At 52.8% G+C, this 16,284-nt stretch overlaps 9 protein-coding genes across 9 annotated transcripts; 3 read left to right on the top strand and 6 right to left on the bottom strand.

Annotated features, from left to right (window-relative positions):
* Positions 1–11: 11 nt before the first annotated feature.
* On the top strand, positions 12–1,266 carry CKM354_001140400 (uncharacterized protein; the record flags this gene model as incomplete). Its single annotated transcript, XM_044806891.1, has 3 exons — positions 12–179; positions 239–626; positions 683–1,266. 3 exons carry the CDS (start codon positions 12–14, stop codon positions 1,264–1,266), a joined length of 1,140 nt encoding a protein of 379 aa, XP_044662826.1.
* A 227-nt stretch (positions 1,267–1,493) lies between these two features.
* Positions 1,494–2,510, bottom strand: CKM354_001140300 (uncharacterized protein; the record flags this gene model as incomplete). Its single annotated transcript, XM_044806890.1, has 3 exons — positions 1,494–2,241; positions 2,299–2,361; positions 2,416–2,510. 3 exons carry the CDS (start codon positions 2,508–2,510, stop codon positions 1,494–1,496), a joined length of 906 nt encoding a protein of 301 aa, XP_044662825.1.
* A 201-nt stretch (positions 2,511–2,711) lies between these two features.
* CKM354_001140200 (uncharacterized protein) lies at positions 2,712–4,727 on the top strand (the record flags this gene model as incomplete). The annotated part of the gene is made up of 1 exon (XM_044806889.1): positions 2,712–4,727. One exon carries the CDS (start codon positions 2,712–2,714, stop codon positions 4,725–4,727), a length of 2,016 nt encoding a protein of 671 aa, XP_044662824.1.
* A 415-nt stretch (positions 4,728–5,142) lies between these two features.
* On the bottom strand, positions 5,143–5,615 carry CKM354_001140100 (uncharacterized protein; the record flags this gene model as incomplete). Its single annotated transcript, XM_044806888.1, has 2 exons — positions 5,143–5,459; positions 5,516–5,615. 2 exons carry the CDS (start codon positions 5,613–5,615, stop codon positions 5,143–5,145), a joined length of 417 nt encoding a protein of 138 aa, XP_044662823.1.
* A 1,904-nt stretch (positions 5,616–7,519) lies between these two features.
* CKM354_001140000 (uncharacterized protein) lies at positions 7,520–8,729 on the bottom strand (the record flags this gene model as incomplete). Its single annotated transcript, XM_044806887.1, has 2 exons — positions 7,520–8,417; positions 8,464–8,729. 2 exons carry the CDS (start codon positions 8,727–8,729, stop codon positions 7,520–7,522), a joined length of 1,164 nt encoding a protein of 387 aa, XP_044662822.1.
* A 912-nt stretch (positions 8,730–9,641) lies between these two features.
* On the bottom strand, positions 9,642–10,410 carry CKM354_001139900 (uncharacterized protein; the record flags this gene model as incomplete). Its single annotated transcript, XM_044806886.1, has 3 exons — positions 9,642–9,932; positions 9,985–10,297; positions 10,346–10,410. The coding sequence occupies 3 exons, from the start codon at positions 10,408–10,410 to the stop codon at positions 9,642–9,644; spliced, it is 669 nt and encodes a 222-aa protein (XP_044662821.1).
* Positions 10,411–11,156: 746 nt separating this feature from the next.
* CKM354_001139800 (uncharacterized protein) lies at positions 11,157–12,166 on the bottom strand (the record flags this gene model as incomplete). Its single annotated transcript, XM_044806885.1, has 3 exons — positions 11,157–11,543; positions 11,591–11,909; positions 11,958–12,166. 3 exons carry the CDS (start codon positions 12,164–12,166, stop codon positions 11,157–11,159), a joined length of 915 nt encoding a protein of 304 aa, XP_044662820.1.
* Positions 12,167–12,475: 309 nt separating this feature from the next.
* Positions 12,476–13,723, bottom strand: CKM354_001139700 (uncharacterized protein; the record flags this gene model as incomplete). The annotated part of the gene is made up of 3 exons (XM_044806884.1): positions 12,476–12,757; positions 12,806–13,497; positions 13,549–13,723. 3 exons carry the CDS (start codon positions 13,721–13,723, stop codon positions 12,476–12,478), a joined length of 1,149 nt encoding a protein of 382 aa, XP_044662819.1.
* A 344-nt stretch (positions 13,724–14,067) lies between these two features.
* On the top strand, positions 14,068–16,270 carry CKM354_001139600 (uncharacterized protein; the record flags this gene model as incomplete). The annotated part of the gene is made up of 2 exons (XM_044806883.1): positions 14,068–14,472; positions 14,528–16,270. The coding sequence occupies 2 exons, from the start codon at positions 14,068–14,070 to the stop codon at positions 16,268–16,270; spliced, it is 2,148 nt and encodes a 715-aa protein (XP_044662818.1).
* Positions 16,271–16,284: the final 14 nt, after the last annotated feature.

The following is a 16,284-nucleotide window of genomic DNA, read 5'->3' as shown; positions in this document are numbered from 1 at the left end:
TCGTAGACAACATGTCTGACAAACAGTATATTCCCTGGAACGCGGAGGGTGTCGAAGTCGAGCAGCCTGGCGAGAAAGAGAAGATATGGGAGGTTTCGGAGCAGTTCAAGAGAATGCAGATGATGAATTTCAATGAGCATCATCACTGTCTTCGTGGCACACACTTGAAGACCCAAGGTGTAAGTTCTTCTCCTCACTGAACCTCACAGCTCAAATGGTTGCTGACCATATGCTACAGTGCGTCATCGGCAGGTTCTCCGTCGCCGAAGGTCTACCACCACACCTCGCCCAAGGCATGTTCAAGAAGGCTGGACACTACGACTGCATCATGCGCTACTCCTCCCTTACACCAAAGTTGGTGCCAGATAACGTGCCAGCTCCACGTGGTGTTGGTCTCAAGGTTTTCGGCGTTGAGGGCGAGAAGATCTGGGGAGAAGATAAGAAGACACAGGACTTTACGTTCAACAATTACCCGATCTTGGAGTTGAGGACTCCAAAGGATACTTGCGAGATTGCGGATAGTTTGGAGAAGAATTGGAATCAGTTGGATAAGTTTGCGGAGTATTTGGGAAAGCGCGAGGATGCTGAGGTTGCTTGTGCTCCTGCGAGTATTCCTCGGCAGCATAGTAAGCTTGATGGATTATGTTGCTGCACATGGAAGGTTTGCTGACATTGAATCTAGTGGTCGCCATGACTGAATGGTCGCAATCGGCTTACCGATACGGTGACTACGTCGCCAAATTTGCTCTCTTCCCCGAAGGCGAGGAGCAAAAGAAGCTGAAGGAAGTGTACCTCACCGACGACGATCCAGTCAACATCCTCTCCCAGCACACCCGAGCTTTCCACCAAAATCACAAAGTCACCTACTCCTTCAAAGTCCAGCTCCTCGAGAACCTGCAGGAGCAACCCGTGGACGACATCGGAGTCGAGTGGGATGCAAACAAGTACCCATGGCAAGAAGTCGCAAGACTTGAATTTGACCCACAAGACTCATGGCTGCCTGAGTTCCGCGTCTGGTGGGACGACCGTATTACCGTCAACGGCTGGCACGGTCTGAAGGAGCACCAGCCTCTTGGCAGCACCAACCGCATGCGCAGAGTGGTCTATGCTGAGAGCAGAAAGCTGCGTTTGCGCGTCAATGCGTACAAAGACTACATTGAGCCCGCCAGTCTTGCCGAAGTGCCGGCGCCGATTCCAGCGATCTTCCAGAAGATTAACCCTGAGGCTGGTCAGAAGGTTGCATACTCTTCCGAGATCAAGGTTTGAAGGATAAATGCTTGACACTAGGCGTTGTTGGTTCCAGCAATGTTGGCAATATTCCGTGGACATACTATAACTGTACATATTGTAGTACTGTCGCGTATTAAGCGTGTTTGACATGGGGTTCAGTCCTAGCACGAGTGATGCGGTAGAACTTTCAGCATTATCTTTCAAGCCCGTGCTACGCTTCGCGCTGATCGGTGAGACTCTGTTGGTTGATGGGAGGCCGCCAACTACCAGAAAAGGTGTTTTGGGAAGTTCGGTTGCGGGTTCTCCATAATGGTGGCTGCTGATGCTTTTTCGGGCTCGTCCGTTGGCGATTGCCAGGGCTGGCTAGTTGGCTGCATCTGTGCCTGCATTGGCGGCTGCGGTATGGAGTGCTGTTGCTGTTGGTGATGTGGCTGTTGTCCTGTGCGCATGTGATTGGAGATGGAGAACAATGCTTCGCCTGCTTCTCTCGTCTCTTCGCTGTAGCGTCTCTCGTTGCGTTCCATTCTGCTGCTTTCTGCCGGTGGCCAGGAGTCATTACGACTGTGAGCGGTAGCATTCGAATAGCTTCGAAAGTGTTCTCCGTTGTTGAGAGATGGCATGCTTGTTCCTGATGCAGCACCGGAAGATTGGGCATTCATCGGCATTGGCGAAGCGACTTCCTGCCGCGTGTAATCTGTTCTCGCGCCACTTTCCAGTGTAGGATCGTAGAATGTGCGTTGCTCGGATTTGATTGCGGGCATATAGGAACGTCTTGCACTTTCCCACGCTCTGATTGTGTCGAGGCGAGTCAACGGGTAATGTGACCAGTGTTCTTGGCCTGACATGGTGCTGCTCCATGTTTGGTGGCTGGGGGCGTTCGCGGTACTCGCGTCATTTTGCACAACGTCCAGAAGGTCGCCGTCACTGACGCGACTGAGTACACCAAGAAGTAAGCGCTCAGTCTCTTGAAGACGATCTTGCAGAGATCGTAAATAGTCCTTGGCTGGTCCACTGATCTCGCATTAGTGGAAAACTTGAATGTCCGGTATAACTTGAGGACGGCCGCACCGCTTCTTGGTCTCGCTCCACCAGCACTCCTCGTTGTGCAGCCGGCATTGATCGCACACCGGTCTTAACAGCGAGATGTCAGCATGTTGGCATCGGCGGGTGATCTCTCGCGCTTACTTTTCGCCACTGCATTTTTGCCTCTTTCCTCGACACACCGCACACGCCGCGGTAATGCGAGACCGCCGTATCTTTTCCGGGGCTGCAGAGGGCATGTCGACGGCGCTGGGCGAGATTCTGGCGCGCTGGCTGGTGGTGGAGGCGGGTTGAGGCTGTAGGTGCGGCCGAGGTCTTGTCGCTCAATGCCAAGCGTAGAACTTTCATCCGCCGCCGCCGCCTCGACTCAGCTCCTCACACGCGCAACAGACGCGACCCCCGGCCGGACTATGGGCATCGTGTGAAGAAGCTTATGCAGCATGGAAGGGTCGACTGTTGACGCAACTGCGTCGCCCGCCAGCACGACGCAGAGCACGAATCACACCACCCACGAAACGGGCTCGCTGACACAGCAATCGCCTCATGAGAGTCGCTTTATTGGCAGCAGCTCGGGCGTGTACTTCATCAACACCGTCAAGCAGGCCTTCGAGAACTCAGTACAGCAAGACAACACGAATCACCTTCCGGCCGCCGAAGAGACTGTTGGTGGCGAAGATGACTTTGCACCCTCGGCGCGCAATTCCCCGGAACGCGGCCAGTTTGAACTGAATATCAGCAGCCAGAGAGCCATTGAAGTCAGCAGTTCTGCTCAACTCGGCTCATTACCTCCATATGAGACTGCCCAGCTCATGACCATTGAGTACTTCAAGATCTGGCATCCAATTGTGCCGTTTCTTTCCGGGTCTGCGTTCCTATCTGAACTGGAGAGTCTGTATCAAGATCCGAGGACCTCAAGAGGAAGTGGCAGGATTCCTACCGATCGGAAGCGTTTGTGCAATCTCATCATTTTTCAGTGCGTGATAGCGGTGGGAGGAGCTGGTCTTCCTTCCTCGCAAGCCATCCCCTCTGCTCTGCCTTCAAGGTCAAACTTGCTTTCTCTGGTCGCTTCGCTGGCCTCCAAGCACGATATCCTGACAGTTCAGACTCTCTTGGCAGCTCAGGTCTATTGTCTCTCTACCCTAGCGCTACGCACCGCGTCCTCAATCGGCGGTCTTTTGTGCAAACTGCTATTCCACGCTGGTCTCCATCGATGCCCATATCGCTATCCCCAACTCTCGAACGACGACAGAGATCTTCGCAAACGGATCCTGTGGAGTGCATACGCTCTTGATCGCTACCTTTGTCAAGCTCTTGGCATCCCTGTGTCCCTATCTGATGCGGAGATCGACGTGTGCTTATCGGGCAGACAGGAGATTCATGGGCCGGCAACGCACGACCAGAATGGTGTCCTGACGTTGTCTCGACAGAACTCTAATGTCAATGGAGGAGCTGCTCAAGGAGCAAGTGCCGAGACCGGCGTCATGACTGGAGGCGCCGCCCCTCCCATGGTAGATGTCAAATCACAACCTGAGCCGGAGAACAAGCTCGAAGTGATACTTGCAAACTTCGTGGACTACGGCAAGCTGGCTGGCAGGGTCATGGATGTCTATCACACCTCACTTCATTCTCGCGCTCACGATCCGCGGAAAGTGCTGTTCCTGCGCTCGGATGTGGACAGGTGGTTCAACAGCATGCCGGAAGAACCGATATACGCATATGGCAATAATGGCGCAGATGAGCAAATCATCCGCTTCCTGCCATTCCTTCACGTACTCTACGAACAACTGAAAATTTCGATCCATCGGCCAGCGTTGTCATTGCCAAGGACATCGCCCGAATTCCATCACGCACTGCAGGTGACGATCCGCGCAGCAAAAAGAACGATTCTGGCATTGGAGCGTCAGACTCAACTCTTCTGGCCTGGCTATGTCGCTTCCGTGTGGATGTCCGGCCTCATCATCTCGTTCGCATGCCAGATCAATCTGTATAACACAGCGCAAGGCTCGCACGAGATCTTACGCTGTCTAGACCTTCTCAAACGCATGGGTGAGCGATGGCGGAGCGCTCAGAGATGCTATGCTGCACTTTCCACGCTCCTCTCTGACCTTCAGAAGAATCAACAGCGCACGAGACCTGGCACACCCACTGCCGATGACAATTTCGCTCGTCCGGCGAAGCGGCAACGACTAGATGGAGGTCCTGGTTTCGAGCATTCTCGGCCCTTCATGTCTGCATCGCCGACCTCGCAGCCAGATACTGCCAACCTTGGCAAGACGGCGCCCCAGCAAAAGGGCGGATTCGCCACTCCCATGACTGGCAACAGCACTGCGGAATGGGACGTCAATGATTTCTTTGCGGATATCAGCTGGGAGAACCTATTCGACATCGGTGACATTGGGCAAGACACCGATATGCAGTTCTTCGGACACATTACGACAGGACCGGGTCTCAAGTGAGGCGAATCGACGGGCTTTGTGCAACTGTAATGAAGCTCAGTGCACACTAATGATGGATGCTGGACGCAATATCTGCGACCATGAACATGGCATCTGCTAGATGGCTTAGTCGGCCTTGCCAATCGCGAGTTCACCGACTATCAGGATTCAGGTACCAGTGGATCCAAGCGACGGTGCTACACTGTGATATCAGAACGATCAAAATCAATACGGCTTGGTCAGGAGAAGCATCATGGAAGGAAGATTCTTGTTCGACACAGCACTTGCCACGTCTTGTGACTCAGCCTCTGCCCAAACGACAATTGTCGCATTCATCTGGGCATGCCGAGCAAGGGTCCTCGGGACCACTCTAGTTCCTTCGACCGCTCGCCTGCTGTTCAGAGCCCACCACACCTGCTGCGCTCCAGTCTTCACCTCAATACAAGTACACGCCACATCCGGGACACGTATAGGCAATCCCGGCCCCGGCCTGCAACCCGTTCCGCTTCCCTTCATTGATCTCCCTCTGGATCGACTCCAGCATGGTCTGTAGCGTCACGCGGGGGTTCTCAGTCTTAGCCGTGTTGAAGAGTCGATACATGAGTCCGGTCTTCGAAGGAGTTGGTATCCGCGCGGTCAAGGTGTAGAAGCCTAATTCAAGCTCTAGCACTTCGTACACGTCACGGAGCTGCGCCTGTGGGTTGGCGGACGCGGCTATTCTCCAGAGGTTTGGCCAGCGCTGGGTTGCGAGCTCTACGGGAGCTATCAGTGGAACGATCAACTTGGTAGTGCCATTCAGGAATACTCACGCAAGATCAGATCGTACATGGCCAAGCTGGATTTTATCTCCGCTATTTCCTTCTCGAGGACAGCGAGCTGCTCAAGGGCCTTGTCATCTTCTTGCTCCATAGTTGAGTTTACTGGATCGTGCCCGGGATTCTGTTCGCGAGTTGTGTTGCTCCTGATGTTGGTTAATGTCTCAATATGAGCTTCTGATAGAAAATCGAGTCTCGGGACCTGGGAATCGCAGCTTTTCTACGCAAGCCAGCAAACTACGTGGATCCCGACGAGTATTCCCCATTGGAAGTCTGGAGACTAAACTCATTGCAACAAATGAGGAGAACAATCGACAAGCTTTGCTCGGTCTCCACTTCTGAGCCATCGTGTCTGTCATCGCGGAGTGGCGGTCTTTAGTCCAAGCAATCGCTGTGGTTTCATTTCCACTGTGACTCGCGGCTGGGGTACGCTCCCAGGGAGTGTAAAGCGATACTTGAGAGCACACAAACGCATTGGATTGCACATTGATGACATCCTCAGCAAATGGTCTCGGCACTCACGAGCAGTTTTAACACACCAGAATGTGTCGAAGATGAACATCATCTATCTTCCCTTGAGGCATCCCAATGAAACAAACACACATGTCACAACTCATACTGCAACTTACGAACCTCACATGAAGTTCGGCCTTGCGCAATCTGTTCTGACACCTTGTCATGTATATTGTCCAGCGACAAAGTGTACAGCACGATCAGCAGCAGCAAAGCTAGTCCATAGAGTCTGAACAACGCTTCGCCCCATACTGATCAGCAGGACTTGGAGTCTTCATCGCTGTACTACTCATGCAGTGTATTACTAATTGAACTAAGTCAAGTATGATTCTATCAAAGATGCCCATGCTGATCCCATCATTCCTAACCCCACAATAATCCTCATACAAGCTGCCCACCTCGCAAACTCCGAGGCAAGTACCGGACAAGAATCACGCTAAGAACGCGCCTCACGCGGCACGTACCTCATCACTCAAACTATCATTGCATTATTATCTCAGCAAGAAGACAGCCATGTCTCTCTCACTTCGCTCACGTCGCAGAGATTCAAAATGTGTTTCTGTATCTGCATCCGACCTAATGGCCGCAAAGCTCTCCGCAAACAACTTCGCCAAAATCGCGTCAAATTCCCTCGTCCTGTGATGACGGAGATCACTACGACGACATCTGCTTCGACGAATATTCCAAAATTTTATCATTTGGTGTTTACGATCTTTGATCCTGTTCTCTCAATCATTGGATTCATTGGTACGTCTTTCCATCCCCGACAAACATCCATCCTCAGAACGGCTCTGCTCTGTCATGATTTATCTCTTCATCGTATAAATTGAACCTCACACATTCCCAGTCCACCTCTCCCCCTCAACCGCTCTTCCGATATACTCTACCCAGCCAATTTCCCCTCCAGGGACCGAAACCCGTGGTCTTCTCGATACAACAGCAAGTTTCTTTCTGGTTTTGGCTGTACTTCAAATTACTCTCCTCCGAGCACGGCCAAATGATTTGGGAGTTTGGAAGACTCTGCAAGGCGCGGTTCTTGGGTTGGATGTAGCGAGGGGTTTGGGATTCGTGAGGGTATTGGCCAGCACGGGAAGGTTGAGGTTGGAAAGGTGGAGAGCGGAGGAGTGGGTGGTTTTGGGTGTGATTTTGGCGATGGGGATTGTGAGGATTGTGTTCTTGGCGGGTGCGGGTATGAAATGGGGAGGGAAGAGGGGAGGGTGGAGGAAGGTGGCGTGATGCGACGGAATGAGAGGAGGTTGTGGAGGTGGGTCGTGGGAAACAGTGAAGGTATGTTTCCGAAGAAATGCTTTGTAGATGGAGGATGACTGATATGCTGCAAAGCGAAGTGCTGATCTATTGTTCTATATCTGTCGATCTATGATTTCTATTCCAAACGAGCGGAAGTACGTGCTAACAAATGCCAGAGTTTCAAATCCAATACCAACGCCCTCATCGACTCCCTCTATGCCATCCGTTCTGATCGCTTCAAGAAACCGAAACCAAGATCGGCTCAAAGACTGGACACTCCGAATACTCAATCCTCTCCTTCTTTCCCACCAACCACTCATACTTCCTCACCGCATCCTCACCAGTGCATCCAACCCAGCTCTGACTTCCACCGTCGAATGGATTCGTGCAAACCAACTTGCAAGTCTGGTTTGGCCCACCAATGGCCTTGCAAGTAATCTTGTCTGGGTTCCAGCATTTACCCCAACATCCAAAATGCACTTGTGGCGCACCTCCATTTCCATACAAGCCTCCCCAAGGACTTCCGCCTGCGGCTGGAGGAAGGTCTTCAAGGGTGACGATGTTGTTGCCGGAGAAGCCCATGACGGTTCCCTGCTGGAAAGAGCTGGCGTTGAAGACGGCGAAGGAGGCTTGGAATTCGTCGAAGTCGTCGTGGTCGTATTTGTCTTTGTGGTTGTTGGCTGGAGTTATCATCCATTTTCCTGCGATGGCGGAGCCGGCTTCTGGTGGGGCGAGGACGCGGAAACCGTAGGTCTGCACGGGGTTGGAAGAGGCGATGGGGTAGAAGGTGGTCGTGATGGTACGCTGGGCGGTTGCGGTCGAGGTAATGAGGGAAGTCTGCGTTCTAGTGATAGTGGTGGTCTTCCCGGTATAAATGGTGGCGCCTCTGTTGACTGTAGAAGTGGCCGTGCGGGTGGAGGTCACGGTAGCCTTGGGGATGTTGTAACAGCTGCAGGCGGAGGAGATTTGAGCGGAGGCGGTGTAGCGGGAGAGACAGCTTGGTTTAGCGATGGCACGCTTGGCCTTGACGGCAGTCTCGAGTGGGTTGTTGCAGAACGAGACAGCTGTGCCAGTGCTTGTCACAGTGATCGTGCTACCACTGAAGACAGTGGTAGTGGTGACACTAGTTGTAGATCTACGCCTGTTAGCAAAGCCTTGATGAGAAGGATGGAGAAGCCTACTTGGTGGATGTCACAGTGGCTGAAGTGGTGATTGTCGTAGCGGAAGAGATAGTAGTTGTAAGAGTCCTGGTCGTCGTAGCAGTCGCAGCAGGGACCTTGAGATACTCCGAGCAGTATACGGTGACTGAGGTCGTCTGAGCGGCAGAATTGCATGGCCTACTGACAGTGGAGCAGAACGGAGAATTGACCTGGCGCTCAAAGATATTGCCGCCAAGAGGAGTGGCAGCTGCGAAAGCCGCCAGTCCGGCGATGATCAGGGACTGCATGTTGTCGATCGCTGTGAAATGATTGTGCTGGTTGATGCTCTGTCAAGGATACCCATCGACATTGTTATATAACATCGACATGCTGCTCACTCAGTCAGTATACTGTCCCAATGCGGTAGGAGCCTCAAAAGTCTAAATGTTGGTGGCTTGCTGTGCACGTGTTACGTGAGCGTTCTGCTGATGCAAGTCCAGCGCCAAGCCGTCGCGGACTCCGAGACATGTGTGGACTCTGGTCGAAGCACGTTCGATGCATCTTTCTCGAAGGGTGGCGGAGTCCAGGAAGATCTCCATCCGTATTGCCTCCCTGCGTTGAATACATTGTGGCGCTAAAGAGCCTAGACTCACCACGAGGCGATAGCTTGCCCTCCTGTGCAGTCGATGAAAGAGCTAAAGCAGTGTCAGCAGTATGCTTGTGCTATTGCAGCGACTAGATGCTTTCTGATGTGAGCTCTTCTCACGCCTTGACCCGCCCATGACCAGTCGTTTCCATAGAATATTCGGCTGTGTCTATCGAGAGCTCTGTAGCTGGCAGCAGTAACACCATGCCTCGTAGTCCTGAATGGGCCTCGACCTATGTAAAACACTCGTACAGACAACGGTCTAAGTCTCGAAGCGCCTTTAACGCGCGGAACATGCCACGTAGCACAATCTCGCGACACTCCTTCTCCTTTCCAGATTTCGATCTGGCAGAGCATGCATTCTCCTGCACCTCGCGCTTTGAGACAACTTCTGATTCCATCCTCGCCGACCCTTCGTACGCTCAAGTTCTCGCATTCTTGCTATGAACCCGCAGACGCAGTGCCATACTTGTCGCATGCTCTTTGTCCGAGTTGTTGCACGAGCAGGCCAAGCAAAGACCCCACAACGATGTCCGTCTATCATCTGTGTCCGAGTCGATCCCCGTCCGAGTCTCTACTCGAGCTCCGCAAGCCTCATCTCCTCTCTCACCATGAGCGTACGCTGCATGTACTCGGCGTTGCCGTGCCACATCTTGAATGTCTTGTCGTTACAAAGGATAGCTGGAACCAGCTCCGCGGTAGCTCGTAGTACATCGAATCGAGAAGCCTGGAAAATGTCGCATGATTCGTCGAAAAGCTGGCAACCGATGTACACGACGACGTCGTGTTTGCCCAACTCTACTGCACGGAACAAGAAAGTCGACAGCGCTTTCTCGACGGTGGCAGCCAGAGAGTAGACACCATACTAGGAAATTCATTGTCAGCAGCTATCTCGGGGCAGATCAGAATTGTGATACCTTATCGATGGCTTTGCCCAGTCGGATCATGCCTAGTCCTTCGTTGATAGCGATTGTGAAATCGAACCGGAAGTGGCGTGGTTCGATCCAGAAAATCGGGAGCGAATAGAAATGCCGCAGGATGGCATCGACAGTATGCCGATTCTCCGGAAGCTCGATCACGTTCGAGTGTGTTTTACGAACGCCGGATTTGGATTTGCAAGCAGCGTGGAAGAATGGCGAGGCAGCGCAAACTACGCTCTTGTGCACGTTAAAAGCGTCGCCTTCGCGAGACTTGATTGTTAGGTCAGACCATTCTCCTGTCATGTACATGCTGCACTTGCGTTAGTCATATAATAGCAATTCGATGGGAAGCTCGTACTGCTCGAGTACAGATTGAGGGCGGCTGGAGCCATCACCGGTTTGTGGTCTCTCCTGAGGCGACATGTTCGAGTGTCGAGTACCGTGTAGTGAAGGTTCAGTCGAGTTCAATGTGGTTGAAGGAGATGAGACCAGGCGGTAGTGAAATCTTTAAGTAGTGTCAGCAAGGCTAGCAGTGAACGGTGACAGTGAATGGTGAATGGCGGATCGAGTTGCCGGAAGGTTGTACATGACAGTCGGATGCTACGAGCTCCAATTGCTTGCCAGCCTGAACACAACATCCAGTAAATGTAAGTCCTATGAGTAGAAAGTACATTGGCAGCCTGTTATGCATGATGGGAGGACGAGTGAGCCTGAGCCAGTGTAAGAGGTTTCGCGTAGCTAATCTCGACGCACTCGAAGTCTACACAACGGCGCTTGGGCGGGTATAGAGAGCTTTGGTGTGGTCTCAGAAACAAGCGTCGACTGGGACTGACTCTCATCTCGCACTATCAGCTCCAGATCTCCTTCCATCGACTTCTGCGAGCGATCCTAGCTCGATTATGACTGGAAACGAGACGAGAGAGATCCTTGAATGCTGCCGAGGGTGTGTGTTCGATCGAGACTGGGAGCATGATCATGGGTAGCTCGCAGAGCGGGGGCAGAAGTTGTCTGATGGTGGGTCCTCAATATAATGAAGGGTTTTCCAGACTTGAAAGCAGTGGGTCCCATTCTATTCTCAAGTCTACTTCATGCGCTCCAAACTCGTGGTTAGCCGCCGGTCGCGGTCGGGGATGTTCAGCATTCGTCTGCCTTGCTGCTATTTGCGCGAGCTATCTCACGGTGGTCGTATAGCTGGTCGTATCGTTCTCGTCTCCGATGTCCACCACAATAGCTCTAGCTGGGATGGGACGAGCGCGGCAATCTTCAGCATCTGTCTTGGGTGTGCTGATGCCTTCCTTGTGTAAGATCGTCTGCCTCAGGTACTCTGCCTCTTGATGCAGTTGTCCGAAAGTAGCCTTGTCTGTGAAGATGGCGGGAATGAATGCTGCAGTGGCTGCTACGTGGTCCTTCCTCATCTTGTCGAAGAAGTCGCCCTCTGCAGTGAAAAGCTTGACGCCCACTCCCACAATGCTCACGTGGTTTCGGTGGCGTTGGCAATTTTGCAGAAGAGCAGCAAACGCCGATTCCACACTTGCAACCATAGACAACACTCCATACTTCACGATAGTCAGTAGGTGTAGCAAGCGCCATTCGAGAAAAGTACCTTGTCAGCTGCTGCGCGCATGTCGATCAGGTCTTGTCCGTAGCTTTGCGCTAAGACCTTACTCAAAGCAGGTCGGTCGCTGTAGAAAGCTGGCTTGAGCCACAATGTTGGAATTTCATAGAAGTGCTCCAAGATGGCCTTGACGATTGTCTTACTCTCTGGAAGCTTCACATGGTTTGTGTGAGATTCGCGAAAGCCAGCTGTGCAAGCTGCATGGAAGTATTTTGAAGCGGAGCAGACCACGGTCTTGTGCACCTTGAAAGATTTGCCGTAGCTGGCCTCGACTGTCAGGTCGGACCATTCTTCGGTCTCATACATGCTGCGACGATCGTTAGCGATGAGCGGCACGCTTCCAGGATAGTCACACCGTTGGAGCAAAGGTTTTTGGGCTTCGGCAGTATTGCTCCTAGGCGCATCATCCACCTTGGTCGGCACCTCGTCACGACTCACATCCTTGCAAACGGAGGGGCGCTTAGGCGCGGGCAATAGGCTCCAATCCCTGGACACCCTCTCCGTATCGTATAGATCATTGTCGCCAAATGCATCTCCCCCGCCTTTCCTCCTTTTCTGCGCCATGATCGGCTTGATGCTGGGCAGAATATGAAGGCCTCGGCGAGTGATGTTGACAGCAGTGAGTGTCGTGAAGGGCTGTGTGGAGGTTCTTGTGCGAAAGTCGGGGTGCAGGTGGTTGCCGAAACACCTTCATCTGGAAGGTGTGGTTAGGCAGACGCGACATGGCGCGTGAGGCTGCCACCGACAGCCCCGGCACGTCATATGTGCATTATTTTTGTGTCAAGTGAAGACAATGGTGCAACAAATCCATTGAATGTATACATACGGAGATGAGAGCATTTCTTTGATCTCAGGTCACTGCCTTTCGGGTATCTAAGCCTGCTTCGCCGCCTTCTCAGACGTCTTGATATCGTCAAATTTGACAGTCCCTGAGGTGACATTCGCGTAGCTCAAAGTAGTAGGTGAGGCTTTTGCAGTCGGCGCCGTCACCGCTGCGCCAGCTTCAGCTGCAGATTTCGCGTGAATTGCCAACGGCACGGCACCAGCTGGGCTGTCTGCAACTTCATTGACGTCTTGTGTCGTCATTGTATCGCTCAGTCGTGCGCCTCGTGATGATACGAGGATCGTTGTGGGTCCGTGGAAGTGAAGGAAGAGCTGTGATTGTCAGCTTTGTGATAGATGGAGTGAGGAGCCTCGACTTACCCTATCACCCCATATCGTCCTCCTCGTCCATGTGCGAACTCTGAACGAAGCTTCGCTGATGAATCTCCACACTGCACTCTCCCTCATCGTCCTCCAGAACCTGCTGTCCGGAAGCAGCGTCAATGGGTTCGGTATTTGCAACCTGAAGTTGTTCGACTTGAATCGATATGGTAGCGGGGCATGTTGCATGATGCTGTATGCGATCACATTGCTCGGGTGCACAACATACTCCTCGCCAGTCTTCAGCGTGATCTGATGTATGAGACCTTTGCCAGAAAGCGCGAGGAGTCCTCGCCCAGTCACTGTCGTATTGCCCCAGTGCGCCATGCTCATCCTCGTGTTCCACTTCGGCTTCAGACTCAGCGTATGCCCGGTCCATGCCAACAATGCGTTCCTCCTCGCGATCATCCAATCAAGTCTGCCGTCCAGATGTACGACCACAAGCGAGGTGATGGGTGATTTCGTGCCGATCAAGGCTGTATATGGCGTTGTTGAAGAAATCTTTTGGTACACAAACGGAATCCCGAGGATAGCTCTTCGGAAGGGCTCGAGGAGGGAGAGCGATGAGACGGCATTCTCGGGCTTGCCATTGAAGCCCACCAATGTTCCTTTGCGCGTGTACAGGTTCTGCGATGCTGAGATGGATGCGGAGAGGAGGGAGAAAGGCGTGCCGAGGACTTCGAATCGCGCATCTGTCTACAAGTCAGCACGCGCTGTATCTGGTGGCAGTATCGCAGTCTTACCAGCAGAAGGAGATGAGCTGGGCGACGCTGGTGGCTCTAAGCTCTGTGTGGGTTGTGTGCTCGAAGGAGTAGCGCTGATCTGGACATATCGCTTGCTCGTCTTGCCCGTGAGACTGCTGGCGTGTCTGACCTGTCGACAGGCCAGACATACCGAGGCTTGAGCGCGCCGGCGCATGTTTGGCGATGTGCAGACAAGTCGAGAGCAGTCGGGTGTTCAATGCGAGCTTTCCCAGCTTGACGCGCGAAGTGTGGCGCTCACCAGCCACAATTGATGATGTTGTTGCATGAGCCGACAAAGTTGAGCCGATGTCTCTGAGCACGCGATCCGCCGAGCGAAGCACCACTCATCCGACCACTCCTTCGCGACATTGATGTCCTCGTTTCGACCAAACTCGAATAGAAACGTTGTAGGATATTCCAGACCGACAAGAGCAGCGATTGTATACACCGAAGCCCGGCGTGGGATGTGCTAGCCCGGGGCTCGTGGTGGGCTGCTGAGAAGCAGCATCGAGGTACATCATGTTAGCCAGTAGAGTATGCCTTCGCGCATCTACTGCAGCGAAAGCACGACGACCGGCTCTCCCGATTCATATACAAGCATCATGGCACGCGAAGCGTATATTCGCGAGCACACCTCGGCACAGGAAAGACGATGCCCGGGCACGGGTTGCTCAGACCGAGCCAGCGACGAAGCAGCCTGGTGAAGAGAAGGTCGGGCCAGAAGGCGTGGTCAAGACCCAGAAGTCGACCAAGCCAGAAGTGAAGACAGATCCTCTGCTGGCAGAGCAGACTGTCTCGAACAAGGAGCAGCGGAAAGCGGACTGGGCCATCATCAAGGATATGTCCAAGTATCTGTGGCCCAAGAACGATTTCGGGACCAAGTTCAGAGTAGGCCTGAGTGTAGGTCTTCTGGTCTCAGCAAAGGTGGGCAGCATCACCACCTCTTCAAGCTCATTCACACCATTGATAGCGTATGTAGGTCCTCAATGTGCAAGTGCCCTTCTACTTCAAAAGCATCATAGATTCCATGAACATTGATTTTGCAGCTGTGGGCGGGACAGCAATGACAGTGGCTGGCGCCTCCATCTTTGCATACGGCGCGACAAGGATCGGCGCAGCAGTATTCCAGGAACTACGAAATGCCATTTTCGCAACGGTCTCACAGAAGGCGATCCGGAAAGTGGCTGGCAATGTCTTTGAGCATTTATTGAAACTCGATCTCAACTTTCATCTGGCGAGACAAACCGGTGGCCTGACTCGCGCAATTGACAGAGGTACTAAGGGTATCAGCTTTCTCCTCACGAGCATGGTCTTTCACATTATTCCCACGGCACTCGAGATCAGCTTGGTATCTGGCATTCTGACATACAACTATGGCTGGAAATTTGCAGCTCTGACTGTGGGCACAATGGCTGCTTACTCCTGGTTCACGATCGCGACCACTGCTTGGCGTACCAAATTCCGAAAGCAAGCAAATGCCGCGGATAACAAGGGAGCTACAGTCGCAGTGGACAGCCTGATCAACTATGAGGCAGTCAAGTACTTCAACAACGAAGCTTACGAAGCCAAACGCTACGATGGCGCTCTGAAGAACTACCAAGATGCTAGCATCAAAGTCGCTACTTCTCTCGCTTACCTCAACAGCGGCCAGAACCTGATTTTCTCTACTGCCCTCACAGGCATGATGTATATGGGAGCTCAAGGCGTGGCATCTGGAAGCCTCACAATCGGCGATCTCGTCATGATCAATCAGCTTGTCTTCCAGCTGTCCGTCCCTCTCAACTTCCTTGGCAGTGTCTACCGCGAGCTTCGCCAATCCCTCCTGGACATGGAAACACTCTTCAACCTCCAAAAGGTCAACGTAGCCATCAAAGAGCCCGCAAATGCTCCACCTCTCCTCCTCAACAAAGGCGGCGAAATCAAATTCGAAAAAGTCTCCTTCGGCTACCGTCCAGACCGACCTATCCTCCAAAACCTCAATCTCACCATTCCAGCAGGCAAGAAAGTCGCCATCGTCGGCCCCTCCGGCTGCGGAAAATCCACCATCCTCCGCCTCCTCTTCCGCTTCTACGATGTCCAATCCGGCCGCATCACAATCGACGGCCAAGACATTCGTGATGTCCAGCTCGAATCCCTCCGCAAAAGCATCGGAGTCGTACCCCAAGACACACCCCTCTTCAACGACACAATCGAACACAACATTCGCTATGGAAACATCAACGCCTCCTCAACCGAAGTCATCTCCGCCGCCAAACGTGCTCGAATTCACCAAATCATCGAATCTTTGCCAGAAGGCTACTCGACCAAAGTCGGCGAGCGCGGGATGATGATTTCCGGAGGCGAGAAACAACGTCTGGCAATTTCTCGCCTCATCCTCAAAGACCCTCCTCTTCTCTTCTTCGACGAAGCGACCTCGGCGCTTGATACACATACGGAAGCGGAATTGTTGAGGAATATCCGAGATGTGATTGTGGAGAAGAAGAGGACGAGTGTTTTTATTGCGCACCGGTTGAGGACGATTTATGATAGTGATTTGATTATTGTGTTGAAGGAGGGAAGGGTGGCGGAGCAGGGCACGCATGAGAGGTTGGTGGATAGTGATGGGATTTATGCGGAGTTGTGGAGTGCGCAAGAGATGGCTTTTATGGAGGGGGATGAGCAGGTGGAGAAGAAGGAGGGTGAGGAGGTTGTTGAGGGAGGCGATAGTGGGAAGAAGGTTTAGGGCTTGAAATAGAA

Source organism: Cercospora kikuchii (genome assembly GCF_019650295.1).
Source record: "Cercospora kikuchii DNA, contig_00008, whole genome shotgun sequence".
Classification (NCBI taxonomy): Eukaryota; Fungi; Ascomycota; class Dothideomycetes; order Mycosphaerellales; family Mycosphaerellaceae; genus Cercospora; species Cercospora kikuchii.
This window is presented reverse-complemented; position numbering and strand designations above follow the sequence as displayed.